The 15,169-nt window shown below is 61.9% G+C and overlaps 4 protein-coding genes across 4 annotated transcripts; all 4 read left to right on the plus strand.

The window, feature by feature from the left end:
- The first annotated feature begins 5 nt into the window (after window positions 1-5).
- On the plus strand, window positions 6-3,027 carry CHLRE_10g439350v5 (uncharacterized protein). Its single transcript, XM_043066771.1, has 8 exons — window positions 6-252; window positions 334-441; window positions 544-573; window positions 1,164-1,230; window positions 1,524-1,603; window positions 1,806-1,918; window positions 2,140-2,221; window positions 2,479-3,027. The coding sequence occupies exons 1-8, from the start codon at window positions 137-139 to the stop codon at window positions 2,576-2,578; spliced, it is 696 nt and encodes a 231-aa protein (XP_042920168.1). The 5' UTR covers window positions 6-136; the 3' UTR covers window positions 2,579-3,027.
- A 69-nt stretch (window positions 3,028-3,096) lies between these two features.
- On the plus strand, window positions 3,097-6,984 carry CHLRE_10g439400v5 (uncharacterized protein). Its single transcript, XM_001690500.2, has 8 exons — window positions 3,097-3,455; window positions 3,526-3,600; window positions 3,802-3,981; window positions 4,140-4,248; window positions 4,568-4,735; window positions 4,972-5,189; window positions 5,520-5,771; window positions 6,083-6,984. The coding sequence occupies exons 1-8, from the start codon at window positions 3,207-3,209 to the stop codon at window positions 6,431-6,433; spliced, it is 1,602 nt and encodes a 533-aa protein (XP_001690552.1). The 5' UTR covers window positions 3,097-3,206; the 3' UTR covers window positions 6,434-6,984.
- Window positions 6,985-7,260: 276 nt separating this feature from the next.
- On the plus strand, window positions 7,261-9,710 carry CHLRE_10g439450v5 (uncharacterized protein). Its single transcript, XM_043066772.1, has 4 exons — window positions 7,261-7,405; window positions 7,503-7,562; window positions 7,653-7,760; window positions 7,921-9,710. Exons 1-4 carry the CDS (start codon window positions 7,351-7,353, stop codon window positions 8,373-8,375), a joined length of 678 nt encoding a protein of 225 aa, XP_042920169.1. The 5' UTR covers window positions 7,261-7,350; the 3' UTR covers window positions 8,376-9,710.
- A 295-nt stretch (window positions 9,711-10,005) lies between these two features.
- CHLRE_10g439500v5 (uncharacterized protein) lies at window positions 10,006-13,488 on the plus strand. Its single transcript, XM_001690498.2, has 5 exons — window positions 10,006-10,736; window positions 10,834-10,997; window positions 11,424-11,561; window positions 11,878-12,069; window positions 12,378-13,488. The coding sequence occupies exons 2-5, from the start codon at window positions 10,848-10,850 to the stop codon at window positions 12,972-12,974; spliced, it is 1,077 nt and encodes a 358-aa protein (XP_001690550.2). The 5' UTR covers window positions 10,006-10,736; window positions 10,834-10,847; the 3' UTR covers window positions 12,975-13,488.
- Window positions 13,489-15,169: the final 1,681 nt, after the last annotated feature.

The raw sequence follows: 15,169 nt of genomic DNA on the forward strand, positions 1-15,169 counted from the left end.
CCCGACCCCAGAAACTTGCGTGTCTGGGTTCGTGACGGTTCGTGCCACCCGAGATGGGGCCGGACGACCCCTCGGGGTCTCCGGACAACAAATCTTGCTTGGCTTAACCCATGTTAAAGCCAGCTATTTTGCAAGAATGCAGCTTACACGCTTCAGCTCCCGCACCGTGGGTGTCCGCGCTAGGCCGAGTCGCGCGGCAACTGTGCTGGTTCGCGCGGATGGAGTTCAGGACCTGCTAGCGCGCGACCGCAAGTAAGAAAGCATCAAGATGCTAACAACTTCGAAAATCTTAAAATCGGCGAATGCTAAGCAATCAGTTTGGCGATTTCGCAGGCAGCCAAAGCTCGCAGATCCAGAGCTTCTATCGGAGAAACCATCAACCAAATCCAAGGAAGTGCTGAAGACCAAGGAGGCGCGGCGGACGTCAGGGCGGTCTCGAGGGTGCGTGTTGCCATCCTCGCACGGAGACACTTGAGCTGCCAGAAGCTTTGACCCAAATGACACCGAGCAGAATGGTGACGAGTCTCTTGTCTACGCTTGCAGGTCGGAGGAGGTGCCGGAGGACCCCAACCGGTGCGTTCGCCGACACGGGCGGGGCACGCCGTGCGTACCGTAGCTTGCGCACAAGGCGTTGGCAAGGCTGGCACAGCCACAGCCCCAAGCAGTCGCCGGGGCTATGAAACTGCATAGCCGGCGGGATTCCTCAGCGTATGAGCCTTGAATTGGCAAGAGCGAAGCCCCACCAGTAGAGCGGCAGGCAAGGAGCAGCAGCGTAGGCCTGGTCGTGGTTGCTGGCTGATGCCGCGTGCGCGCCCAGAGCCCCGGGGGCTTCTGGTCTGTATTGAAGCAGCAGTACCGATAAGTGCTTGCATGGGCAGCGGCTGGCACGCGGTAGCACCGATGCAGACATGGCGCGGGCTATGGCACTGACGAAGTCTGTGTGTATTGAGGCAGCGAGTCCGCAGCAGCAGCTACAGCCGCTGGACCGGCATCTCGCATTCGGAGCAACGCACGCGTGGGATTTGGCAGTGGTGATGTGTGCGGGGCTTGTGCCTGCCTGCCCACATGCCCGTTCCTTAGCGCCCGCGCACCTGCTGCGCCCTAACCCGCTCCCGGCTCCACGCCGCCCTCTGCCGCTCCGTGTCCTCATCCCGCGCCTGCAGCCCCAAGCGCTGCAAGGAGGCCATCGATAAGGGTCTGGAGCTGTTCAAGCAGAAGCAGTACGACCAGGTGGGGGAGGAGGCGGCGCTTGGAGGCGGAGGAGGCCATGGTGGTGGCGGAGGCGGGGGAGGAGGCGGGGCGTAGGGGGCATATGGGCAAGTCGGGTTGATTGAGATCACGGCACGGCCGCAATCCAGTGTACCGTATTGGTGACGACATGTGAATGAGGTCAGCCAATCCCAACTAGGAAAGGCGATGCCGGAGGTGTGAGGCAGCATTTGCAGCAGCAACACCATCAGCACACCAGAACCAAACCCCAAACGCCCCCTCACCTCGCGTCTCCCTCACTCGCCCATTCTTAGGCCGTGGCCATGTTCAACCTGGCTCTGGAGCTGCCCGGCAACGGTGCATACCGCCTGCAGGGGTCACCGCGCGAGTTCAGGTGCGGGGGGACGGGCGGGAGGAGTGTCGATGCGGGTGCAAGTCTTCCAAAACCACAGGCAACATGCATGTGCGTGGGGAATGCCAAGCGTGCGCTACGTATATGTGTGTACACCCGTTGTACTGGTATGCTTTCAATAATTTCACCCTCCTAACGCGCATCACCCACCCACACACACATGAACACACGCGCCTATGTGCAGCTGCCCCTCGGACGCGGAGGAGCAGGCGGCGCTGTACAACATGTCGTGCGCCTACGCGCAGATGGGGCAGCGGGAGGCGTGCCTCACGTGCTTGGAGGCGGTGCTGGAGAGCGGTGAGCCGCAGGAGGGAGGAGGGGCGGGAGAGAGACGAGAGGAAGAAGAACGGGGGGTGGGGAGTCGTCGTAATCAAGCCCGGATAACTGAAACCCAGAATCCGGACACAGAACGCATTGGGAGATGTTGTGGTGCGCCAGTTTCAGCGGCCCTTACAGTGGCCGTGTACAGTACTTTGAAAGCGATTTCACGCCACTCCCCGAAATTGATTCCACTGCAGGGTTTGAGGACTACACCACCATGCGTGCCGACCCCGACCTGGCGCCGGTGCGCGGCCCCGCCTTTGACCAGCTGCTGGGGAGGTGGGTGGCGGCTGTGTGGGGGCACGGGCGGGCCGGGAGTGTGGTGGACAGGTGGTGCGGGGCGGGGCCTACGGCAGGTGAAGGGTGGCGGGGCTGGAGTGCTGAGGGCAGGGATTCCCCTGTGCCCGCCTGCCTGCTTGCCTGACGCTCCCAGGCCCACGCGTGCGTGCCACTTCCTCCACCGAGCTCGAATTTCGTCAGGCCTGCACATCCAAACCACACTCAGATACACCGAAGTCATACGTTAACACACGCAGGTACGACAGCCCTCTGGCCAAGCTCAGGAAGATCCTGCCCGGCTCCAGGGACAAGCAGGTGCTAGTGTCCGACACCAACAAGCCCTGGGTGCTGTGGTGAGGGACCTGTGGACTGAGCAAGTGAGCTGGCAGGAGGGAAAGAGACGGAGCGTTGGATGACTGGCGGGAGCGGCGGAGCGGCGGGGGGAGCTTGGCGGGCGAGAGGGTGCTGCTCGAAGCGAAGCATGACGTGTGCGGCGTGTGACTGTGTGTTGGTGACTCATTACCAAGGTGGATGTGATGCGGGGTCGTGGAGCAGCAGCCGATGAGCGGACGAGGAGACGAGGGAGACAGGAGGAGTAGGGGATACAGCGAGTAGGGGCGAAAGTGGGCTCCACATTGGCATACAGAACAGGACGCACTGAGTGCTCTGGCGTGGCTCTTTGCAAGCAGGTGCACCGCTGCAGTTGTAAGGGGCTGGGCGCTGCGGTGCTGACTTTGTCGGAGTCGCGGTGGTGCGGGGGGGGGGGGGGTGCCATGCAACCTGATGCAACCGTGCCCGTACGACGTGTGCGCATGCCCCCTATGCCTGCACATCCCAGCACACAGCCCCGGCATATAAGCGCACTGCAAATTGCAAGAGCAGGCCGAATAAGGTCGGGAACTGTTCGTTTCACGCCACCGACCAACGCTAAACTGGGCCACGTCCTAGCCCTAGGCCCTCTATAGTTCTGGAACGAAAACACAAAATGCAAGCTAGTATCCATAATGGTTTGCGATCGGGCTCTCTGCGTGGCCTTGCGTTCAAGCAAGCGCGCTGCAAGCACACGGTCGCGGCCAGCTCCAAGCAGTCCGTGATTCGCGAAATTCATGAGCAGCTCTCAAACAAGAAGCGCAGCGCTGTGGAGGTAACGCAGCAATACCTGGACGCCATCGCCAGGACCGATTCCACGGTGTGCAGCTACATTACCGTGGACGGCGAGCAGGCTCTGGCGCAGGTGGGCACACGATGACTCGCATGCAATGGAGATAATTCGGTCGGAAACAGCGACTTTTGGTGCACCTCAGGCCCGTGCCGTGGACGCGCGCATCGCTGCCGGCGAGACGCTAGGGCCCCTGGCCGGCGTTCCCCTGGCCATCAAGGTGTGTGTGTGTGTGGGGGGGGGGGGGGGAACGAAAGAGGAGGCCTGGGTGCAAGAGGGCTGGGTAACAATGAGCACTAAGGGGTTTGGGTGCGCTTGGTGCGCAGGCCCAAGGGCGTAGTCCTTGCTCATCACACACGGCGCTGCCATCCACCCACTCGAACCCTCTGCCCCCTCCCTCGCCCTTTCCGCTCCCCTCCAGGACAACATCTGCACCAGCGGCACCCGCACCACCGCGGGCTCGCAGATCCTGCGCGACTACGTGCCCAACTTCGACGCCACAGCGGTGTCGCGGCTGCGGGGCGCGGGCGCCGTATTCCTGGGCAAAACCAACATGGACGAGTTCGGCATGGGCAGCAGCACTGAGAACTCCTCTTTCAAGGTTGGAGAGTGGAGAGGTTGAGGTGATTAGGAGACAGGGAATGGTCGACGTGGACGGCGTGAAGGGGGGGGGAGAAGAGTGCAGGAGCCTGAGGAAGCGCATGCAACGGCGAATGGAATGACCTTGTTGGTGCCCTCCTCACACCTCCCCTCAAACAGCCCACCCGCAACCCCTGGGATGCGGAGCGTGTTCCCGGCGGCTCCTCCGGCGGCTCGGCGGCGGCGGTGGCGGCTCACGAGTGCGCGGCGGCACTGGGCTCTGACACGGGTGGGCATGGGGGATGCGGGGCAGATTGCATTGGTTACAAGAGGGACCTGCTGACGCAGTTCACGAGCCAGTGACGTGACAGTGCGGGGCAGGGGGCAGCCAGCTACGTCGCGCGGGGGGCTGCCACACCGAATGGCGTTGTGGCGGGACGGACCAGCAACACGTGACGGCGCACTGTGTTTTGTATGGCCCAAGCAACCACGGAGCGTGTTATCTAGCTCAGAGCGTGCGAGCCCTCTCATACTGCCGAAGCCCGACCGGTGTTCCTGCCCCCTCCCTCCGTATCTCGCCTCCCCTCTCTGCCCCCCCTCCCCTGCAGGCGGCTCCATCCGCCAGCCCGCTCATTTCTGCGGCATTGTTGGTCTGAAGCCCACCTACGGGCGCGTTAGCCGCTACGGGCTCATCAGCTACGCCTCCAGCCTCGACTGCATCGGGCCCATGGCTCACACGGTGGAGGACGCGGCGCTGCTGCTCAGCGGCATAGCGGGTGAGGGCGGCAGGGCGCTGAAGTGCGGGAGGGCGGGAGGGCGGGAGGGATGGCAGCGGGTTGAAAGGGCATGGTGAGACGGTGAGGGGGCGAGGGCGCCAGAGCGGCAGCGGGGTGGACAGGAGCCAGGGGACGTATAGAGGGAGGCCGCGGCTTGCATGTGTGGCTGGAGCGGACGTCGTGCCTGTGTTCATTTCGGGGCCACAACGAATGACCGCTCCCCCTCCCCGCAACAGGCGGCGACAGCCATGACGCCACCAGCAGCGGGCGACCGGTGGTGGACTTCGCGGCGGGCCTGGCCACAGGGCTGGCGGCGGGCGGCAGCCGGCCACTGGCGGGCAAGCGCATCGGCCTGGTGGCGCAGACGATGGGCGAGGGCGTTGCGCCGGCCATTGATGAGGCGGTGCGGGCGGCGGCGCGGCACCTGGAGTCGCTGGGTGCGACTGTGGAGGAGGTGAGGAGGAGGCTTGGGGGTTCGGCGTGTGGCAGTTTGGGGTGGGCTGGAGGGAGAGTGCGTGTCGAGCATTGAGGAACAAGGAAAGCGCAAGGGACACCCACCGCCGGCATGCCTGGCAGCGCAACCCGCAGTACGGCATCATCATACCGGGCTGTCCCTCCGCCTCACCCAGTCATAAACCCCTGCACCTCCCCGGGGCTATGCGCCGCAACCTCTCTGGGCTGCGTCCTGCCGTCTCCATTCCTTTGTTTCAAGCAATACATCATAAACCCGCTCTTATGTTCATTAAGTACGCAACGGCCCCCCCTCGTCCCCCTGTTGCCGCAGGTGTCTCTGCCCACCTTCGGCCAGGGCCTACCCGCCTACTACGTCCTAGCGCTGTCCGAGGCCTCCTCCAACCTGTCCCGCTACGACAGCGTGCGCTACGGCGCCCGCTCCCCCGCCGCCACCGACCTGGCCAGCCTGTTCGCGGGCAGCCGCGCCGAGGGGCTGGGCGGCGAGGTGAAGCGCCGCATCCTCATGGGCACCTACGCCCTGTCCGCGGGCTACTACGACGCCTACTACAAGCGCGCGCAGCAGGTGTGTGCAGGGGGCGGAGGGGGGCAGCGGAGGGGCAGCGAGAGGGGCGGCGGAGAAAGCGCAGCGTGCGGGGCAGCGTGAAGGGCAGCCTGAGGGGCAGCGGAAGCGGGGCGGGGCTGTGTGGTGGGCTTGGGTGGCAAGGGAGGGCGCGTGGGCGCACGACGCGCCGGCAGCGGTTGGTGCTGGGTTGCGGGGTGGGCAGCTGCGCCCGCGCCTGCTCCCTGTGCAGCCCTGTGCCCTCGGCCGCTACTTTCCTCCGCCTCCCCACCCACCCCACCCCACCCACCCATCCCTTCTACGCGCGCGCTCAGGTGCGCACGCTGGTGCAGCAGGAGATGGTGGCGGCTCTGGGCCGCTGCGACGCTCTGCTGAGCCCCGCGGCGCCCTCGGCCGCCTACAAGCTGGGCGAGAAGAGCTCCGACCCGCTGGCCATGTACAAGGGCGACCTCATGACCGTCAACGTGAACCTGGCGGGCCTGCCGGCGCTGGTGCTGCCGGCGGGATTCGTTCCGGGGTCCGCGGAGGGCGGCGCGGAGCTGCCCATTGGGCTGCAGCTGGTGGGCCGCGCGTTCGACGAGGCGGGGCTGCTGGGGCTGGGCTACGCGTACGAGCAGACGGCGGGCGTGCCGGCCCGGAGGGCGCCGCTGGCGGCGGTGGCATGAGGGGAAAGCGGGAGGTGGATGCAGAGAAGCAGCGGGGTTGAGAGTAGGGGGCTACATTAGGAGACGGGCGTGGGGAGGTGGGTGGGGGTTGGGGAGGGTGTGGCGAGCGGGGCGTGATCGGCACTGTTGGTGAGCGGCCCTGGGCATGCGCTCGACGCGAGGGTGGAGATGGTGAGAGCGCGCTGTGCTTGTGGACACAGTGGCCTAGTGTAGGGTTGCCTGCAGCAATGACGCAGTGTGCCAGCGAGGACTGCGGTGCCGACGTGGTAACGAACAGGGCGCGGGAAGAGGCCCAGTCCGCGCCCTTCATGCTGGGGGGCGACGATGCGGATGGGCGATGCCTAAGGAGGTACGTGTAACGCACGCTGTTAGACGTAGTCAGGCAGGTTCATATGCTGAGTGATGGGGCGGCGTGTATCCCAGCCCCGGAGGTGCTGCTGCGCTTGAGCGCCGCTGGCGGGGAGACATGTCTACACGGGCATGAAAGCGGCCGGGCCGAGTTACGGTCTTGTCAAGTGCAGCCACTTCGTTGACTGTAATTTTGATATTGCCTATTGCCACTTGCACGGCACCAAGGTCAGGTTCCCGAGGACCCTGCTGCGACTGAACTTCCTCTGACATGCCGATGGAAGGCCAAAGTGCAGGAGTGAGGTCTGGCGCAGTTATGTGCCGCAGCTTATATAGCGTGTTGGCCAACGTATCTGGGGAAGGCAGTGCGGAATCAGACGGCGCGGCGGGCCTCTAACCGCCTTTGTCGCATCTGGCTCATTGTTACTTGGCTGCAAGGCCCTGCTTCATGCCTACGCCGCCTCCATAGCTTACACGTTCATACCTCTACCGATACAACCTGAGACGCGCTCACGCTAGCGTGAGAAACCGAGCAGCGCAGGCACTAACATTCAAAGCTCGCCTGCACAATGGCGACCGGACGTCAGCACGTTTCCATCTTTGACAAGCTCACTGACTCGAGCCGTGAGTAAAGCGGGGAGCAGTGTGCACTTCTTCGCGGCGCTTGGCCGAGGGCATGCCAGCCCACTCACTAACCTGCGCTGCGCCCTTTCTGCCACAGTCTACACCGGCGCACACAAGCACAGATTTGATGCCAGTGGCAATGGTCGTGGGCTGGCAGGTAAGGGCAGGTTGGGCAAGGGGTGCGCATGTTCAGGTCGTTAGCGCAGCCACTGACGCTCGGCACGACCGCCCCGTGCTGCTGCTTCAGGACGTGATCGTGTCACAAAGGGCCACGGCTTCATCGCCGGCGCGCCGGGCGGCTCAGTGGCGGACCTATCCCAAATCACACGCACCAACCTGAACACCACCGGAGCCGGTGAGGCGCCGCCCCGTCCCTCCAACAGACTATCCACTTGCCAGACCCCTCCCCCGTCCCCTGCGCTGAGCCCCTTCACGCAGCACGCCAAACCCATGCCCGCGCCGACCTCGCCCCCGCCCACCCACCCCGTCTCCGCCCCGCCGCCCCTGCGCCACAGGCTACATCCCGCCGCCCTCCCGCGGCAGCAGCAACGGCTCGGCGCTTCTGTACCAGCGCACCAGCATTGACGGCTCCCGCATGGCGCCCGCCTGGGACTTCCCCGCCCACTCCCCCGGCACGGCCCTGTCGCCCTCGGGCCCCGCTACGCCCGGCCGCGCCGGCTCTGTAGGCCGCCCCATGCGCTCCTCTCACACCGGCGCCGGCTACAGCTCCAACTGGGGTTCCTCGGGCGGTCTGCCCGTCACCTACACAACCACCTCCACCTCCACCAGCGGCCCGCGCACCAGCGGCGGCGGCCAACGCAGCTCCATTTTTGACCGCCTGAACGACCCCACCTCCTACACCGGCGCGCACCGCCACCGCTTCTCCTCGGACGGGCGCGGCCGCGGCGCCGAGGGCCGCACCATGTCCAACGCCTACGTCAGCGCCTCCGCCAACGTGATGCGCCGGTAGACTCACGGTGGCTGCAAGGAGGCGGGGCGCTGGGTGACGGAGGGGTGTGGGGAAGCGGCCGGGGTGAGAGGGGGGAGTTTTGTGTGCAGGAATTCACCCAGGCACGTGTTTGGAGCACGCTCGGGATGTGTGTGGGTGCAGTTTCGACTTGCACCGTGTGGGCAGATGGGAAGTAGCTGCAAAGCTGTTGGAATTATTGGTGAATTATTCATGCATGCCGGGATGCATGTGTGTACAAAGTCAGGAGCCGGCGACTGCTTGTGGGGCGCCTGTGCCCCACACGCATGCTGCGAGATATAAACTGGGTCCCTGAGCCAAGGGACCCGCTATACATATGCGTTTATATGATTGACAGGGTTGCTAACGTAACTGCGCCTCCGACATTTACAGCCGGAGATGTCGCCTGCACAGTAGGGTGAAGGATTTATCAGCGTGTTTGTTGCTGGATGCCCCTTCCCTGTTGCTTTTTGGGAGCATACGCACTGCTTTGTTAATTTGTTGGCTAGGTGCTAAGCTATGCTCGCAAGACCTTAGCTGTGTAGCAAGGGGCCTCACGGTTACAGTGTAGGCAGCCCGTCCTGCACTCCGTGACCTGTACATGCAAAAGTGTATCACTGCTGGGGATGGGCCCCGTACACGGCGGTGGCAAGGCCACTGAAGAGCAGAGGAAGTATGCGCCTGTGCGGAGTCGCGGCTGGGCCATACAACTAACGGCATGAGTTTTGCTCGGGTGTGCTGTTGGCTGAGAGGCTGACAGATGGCTGGGGCCGCACGGTCCTGGGGTGTGAGTCTCTCGTGGGTGTGAGTCGCTCCTGTTGAGCAGCGGTTGACGTATTCATCAGATCGCTCGCGGGCCGCTCGCTCGAAGCAGCATTTAAACTGCCCAGCGCGCTGCCTGCTGGCGCCAATAGTGTGCAGACCGGGCCCAAGAACTAGCGGACCGCCATGCGATCCATGGGGCGTGCCCCTAAGGGAGTCAACTGACAGGGGACGCAACGTACGGTGTTGTAATGCTGAGCACGAGAGGAGGCGTGTGCAGGTAGTGGCCCTTAGTGGCGTAGGGCTGGTGTAGAAATGGCGACTGAAGTCTGAATATGATCTGAGTGCCAGAGTCGTAACAAACGTTGGACCAAAGGTACTGCGGATGCTGGCGTGCGCACAACCTCCCGGACCGGTGACCGGGTCGGGGTCGGGGTTGGCTTCAGCCCCCGCAGGGGCCCAGCACCTCATCGGGGAAATGGAGTCTGGGGAAATGGGATCAAATGGACGCAAAATCGCTCGTTTTCGCCCGCGCAGCTTCTAAATACTTACGTAATCATGTAATATTAATAGCTGGGCCAACGCCCTGTCAAATTGTGAGGGCGCGCGCGGACTTCCCCCCGCGTGCCCGCAGCTCGGCCCCGCACCCTCGCCATCTGCCGAACCACCCTCCCCAGCACCAAAACCCGTCCCCCACCGCGAGATACAGACTCCACTATAAGGAATATGTGATCTGGGTGCCGGTGCTGGGGGGTCGGCGCTGTGCGTTGGACGTCGGACGGTTGGACGTCGCGAAGTAAGTTCAAGTTCGCCCTTGCGGCGAAACCGTTCAGCCCTAACGTTTTGCAAATATAATGATAATAGAGTCTCAGCTTCATTGGTGTCACCATACAGGGCTGCCAGCGGGGCTGTATTAACGACAGATGCTCGCGCATACAGATCGCGCGCCGGCGAGGCTTTCGATACGTACATAAGTGCTTATATTGACGCAATTTATGTATCTGACTTATCATTGGACCAGCGCCAGCCTATGCGATGAAATCGGCCTTAAATGAGCTAGAAAGCAGGACGGTGCTCCGTGGGAGCATGCTCCTTAAATTTGTCTTTCTTGAAGTAAAGGACTCCAATATATGCGTTTGAATGCGCTGAATATGAATTTGTTTCAGCAGTTACTTGTTCCCAAACTCGACCCGGGTGACGGATCTCTGTCGCTGGGGAGTCTTCTTCCATGTATATACCTTCGTGTAACTGATGGCATACATAGTGGCTGTGTGCAGTCGGCGGGGGCCGGGGCACGCCAACCTGCCCAAGAACGTTTATCCACTAGTTTCCATACCTTTGGGCAGCCGTGGGCAGCTAGCTAAGCCAGCTCGCCTCGCGGGCGCAGAGGACACGACTGGGGACGCATGAAAACCTGGTGACGCGACAGTTGTTGGACGAACTATACTAACCGTCAAGGGCGGTTGGACAATAGTAGCGTTAACGTTAAACATTGTAGGGGTTCATCAAGCGCCCTTCCGGCCATATATAAATAGGAACACTTCCTGCCTACCCAGTGTCTCCTTGTCACCCTCGTAGCTCAGGACGATCGCTTGCATCGCGGTGAGTCGCTGTTGCGGCCACTATCAACCTCACGTACGAGCCTGTCGTCGTTGCTGCTGCTGTCTGACCCACATACGCCTGACCACTGCATGTGCAGAAGGTGCAAAGAAAATGGCTAAACCAACGCACGCGGCTGTCTTGCTGTTGGCCATCGCAATTCTTGCATTAAGCGCGCCGGTCGTCGTCGTCGGCCAGAACTTCTATCTCGGCAGCTGCACACAGTATCAATCTGTCAAGACTTCCTCGCCTATCCCCAACCTGGTGAGTGGCGAGGCTAGTGCGGCGCAAGGCGATTGGGGACGCAATATGATGTATGAGGCGCGCGAAGTGCTGGCGAGCACACGCACAGTATTTGGGCAGCAGACATGAAGCAACGGCTACGATTTCTGCTGATAGGACATCGCAACTGCCGGTCAGTCGAACCAACTCGTTGCGCGCCTTTACATTTTAGTCAAGTGCAATTGATGTTGTCTGCGTTCGAGGCAAGAGCACCTGTTAGCAGCCGCGCACGGCGACAGCACCCCTTGCTTGTCACGTGCGCCCCGCTCCCGCCGGCTCACGGCCGCGCCCGGCCCCTCACCGCCCCACGACACCCCGTGCCCCTTGCGTGCTCCACACTGCATGTATATGCTGCTGCTGCTGCTGCTGCTGCTGCTGCTGCTGCTGCTGCTGCTGCTGCTGCTGCAGGTCTTTATGGGCAACTCGCTCCGCTTCTACGACTGGGAAAGCGTGTCTGGCTCTGCGACATACTTCTGCATGACCGGACCGTTGCCCGCCTCCACCGACCTGTCTCTGCAGGCCTACACATTCCCCAACACGTCTTCGGTAAGCCCATACATACAGGCACCCGGACACGGCGGCCACTGCACCGCGTGCCACTGTAGCTGGGACCATTAATACTGTGGTTGACTGGGAGGTAGAGGGATGCGGGGGCTTCTGGATGCGTACGTACCGCCGTACTGCAGATACTGCAGGTAGGGGCGGCCAACCTTCGGTTGCACGTACGCGCGCCGCGCGCTCACTGCTGCGCCCTCGGCAGCAGCAGTATCGGGGTGTTTTCATTAGGGCTGCATGCGGCGGGTCGCATTACGGTTTTCCCGCTGCAACCAACTCGCCACCGTATGTGCTTCTGCGTGCGCAGTTTCCTTGCTCGGTCAGCTTGGTGCAGCCGTTCGTCCCGGACTACAACAGCCAGGTTCGCGGTGCGGGCATGGGCAAGATCACCTGGAAGTTCCCCTGGACCAGTCAGGCCTGCTACTGCTTCCGGGCGGGATCCGTGCAGCGCAACAGCGATTACAACGGATTCAGCTGGACATGCAACGACGTGGCACAGGTGCGTTCGTACGGCAGCAGGGCTAGCAAGCAAGTGGGGCGGCGATACGGCATTACACCATATAATCGGTCTTGCGCTGATAAGCTAGATACGCTATGGTAGGTGCGCTACACGCACATTAGCACAGCTACCTAGCATCCCGCGCGCCAGCGCGTCAGCGCCTGTGCCAGGGCATTCCCACCTGCCTGCCTACTTACCATTCCCGGCCACAATTTCATCTCATGTGTCAAGTATCTAACTAACCCCTGCCCGCTCGTGCCCCACCCCCCACCCCCTCGCCCCTCGCTCGCTGCTGGCGGCGGCTGCAGTGCTACTGCGAGCCGACGCCCGTCCAGTACTGGGCTCAAGTTGGCTCGGTGCAGGGTGCGTGGAAAAATCACCGGACTGTCTACGGCTGCAACACCCTCTTTAAGTCCGGCTGCACTCCAATTACGTCGCAGCAGTACCAGCTGTCGCCCGCGGAATTCGGTAACCGCATGAACCAAATGTGCGTGGGCGCCGGCCCCTGCATCGAGACCACTGCTTGGGAGCCCTTAGCCAACCAGGACCCCTTCACCGCCAAGTGCTACATGAAGTTTGTGGGCAAGGCAAGCTCGAACGGCACCATGGAGATGCTCAAGAGCACGCTGAAGCAGGCATTCTCTCGCGACGTCAGCTGTGACGCCAAGTACCGAGACATCAGCTACGACATCACCCAGTGCTACTCCCCCTCCAAGCTGACCGCAGTTATCTACGACGTGAATGGCAGGGTCATGGGCGACCTAAGCATGATGTACACGTGCTCGTCGGCCTCTATCCCGTGTGCCACTGTCGTTCGGGCGCTGGGCAGCGCTGCGGGCTCGGTCATTCCCTATGCTTCGACCGTCACCGGTCTCTTCGCGCCCATGATCTGCACGCCCGTGTAGATTGTTAGTCATGTAGCTAGGATAGATGGATGCATGATGGGCATAGACGTTTGCTCGTCTCACGCTCAATCGTTTGAGTGGCAGTCGTGAGCTGTACGTATGTGCGTTCTGTATATGTGGAGGATGGAGCGTGTGCTGAGGAGTGCATGCGTGGAGACCGCCGAGTGCGTGAGCGTGCGCATGCCCACGTCCACTGCTGCCGAGAGTTCGACTGCATGCTGAGAATTGAAATACTTCATTGCAAGTGCCAGTGCAGACGAGAGAATAAAGGACTGAGTACAGTGCAGCAGCAGGGACTGGTATTGCGCAGTCTGCCGGAGAGGATAGTAAGGGCATGAAAGAGACGTGGGGCGAGAACTGCCGTATGCACGCGGCACGGTGTGCACAGCGCTAGCGGCGGCGGCCATCCAGTGACGCTTGCTAGCAGCAGCTGGTACTAGCTATATGTATATCGTCATGGCAAAAAGAACGCGCTACATTACAAATGGTACCGTACGTGTAAATTTGATGCGATTGGTAATGATGCGCGTAGATTGGTCACCCACAGCAAACACGTCATCATCAGCCCCAACTAACTGCGGCCCAACTTCAATGGCAGGGGGTCCTCCAGGACTGCTGCGCCACCTGCAACCTGCTGGCACGTATCGAAGAACAGCATGAAGTGTCCATGGTGCCTGGGTTTGGGGAAGATTGGAGCAGGGGAGACACAGGTCACCCGCCACCACTACCATCCCCAGCCCCCACCCCCAAAAATGCCCCAGGTACCCAGCTGACCCAGGCCCCCCAGCAGTGGCTCCCCAGCGGTCCCCAGCTGCCACCCCCACTCATCCTTGATCTGGTACAGACGCGTTACGTGAACTAGTTCGTTCAGCCCGCGCCGCCATTCAACTTAGCCCAGCGATCGGGAACCCTAAGCCAACAGGCCAACGCAAGTGAGTGACAACGCCTACGACTGCCTCCGCAGGCAAGAAAGGTCCAGGGCTCCCAACAAACAAGATGCCCGCTGCCGCCGTGGGTTGGGTTCAGTCGGGGTGACAGCCCACCACCCGCCCCTCCTCCGCACCACCACAACCGCCGCCTCCGTCCCACCAGGTCCCACCTCGTCACACGTAAGCAGCAAGCCCTCACGCAACTCCCCAAGCCCTACATTACACATCACGCTGTCGATTAACACTCATGCAGGCGGTTCTCCCGGACGAGGCTCTGGGGGCCCAGCAAGCGCTTGCGGTAGTCGAGCCGAGTTTCCGGGAGTACCAGCAGGGGGGTAGGAAACAAAGTGCCAGACCCCATGCCCCGAAATCCCCTGGGACCCCCCTTGAGGGGACGACCGACCCCCGACGGACAAAACCTTGTTGTTCAGGGGTTAAAACCCTCCATTTTATACCAAAGTGGGTCAATCGACTCCTCTTGACGAGCACTATCACTCCGTGCCATCAGCGGTCCTATTCTGAGACTTCGGCCACCGGCGGGATCCTATCCATGGAAATCCCCTCGACCCAGACCACCCCGCGCTCAACTCTCTGCCGCGTGACAATGTGCATCGGCAGCCTTGTTAGACGTGAACTCGTGCGCACCAGCGCTTTAGAGCCCAGCTGTGTCAGTGCGCATGTGTTGAATGTGGAGACATGTCCCGACATGTCCACGCCCGGACGCGCAACTTAGCCCTCCCACGCTTTGTTTGTGCTTATTACGTCATAACGTGCACATATGAGCCTCGTACTGCTGCGTTTGGCCCCTAGTTCTGCTTGTGGGGCGCTTCCCGAAATCCGCCAGGATTGGCTCCCGAAACCCGACGGACCCCCAGGGACGAGGACCAACCCCCCAACTTTGGCGGCCCAGAACTTCCTCACCAGACACCCCCTGACAAAACTAAAAGCACGTGCATAATGCTCTCCAACCCACCCCTGAGGGGACTGTCCCTTCATTCCTCCATGCTATAACACCTGGCCAGTGTGCTGTGCACTCTAGTTAGAGGCGGGAGTACTTGCCCCTGTCCCACCTGCATTTGCCTCAGCACAGAAATCTGTGGAATCGCCATGTAGAAACCCTCGCGTCCCATGCGACCCGGCCACTTTTGAAAGCGGTCGACATAACGACATTGAAGCTAACACTTAATGCAGCAACAAATGCACCACCACAAAAATGATGTTCTTTTTCTTTTCAGGAGGTCAGGGTCGGTCCAAATTGCCCCGCTC

Source organism: Chlamydomonas reinhardtii, chromosome 10, assembly GCF_000002595.2.
Source record: "Chlamydomonas reinhardtii strain CC-503 cw92 mt+ chromosome 10, whole genome shotgun sequence".
In the NCBI taxonomy this organism is placed as follows: domain Eukaryota; kingdom Viridiplantae; phylum Chlorophyta; class Chlorophyceae; order Chlamydomonadales; family Chlamydomonadaceae; genus Chlamydomonas; species Chlamydomonas reinhardtii.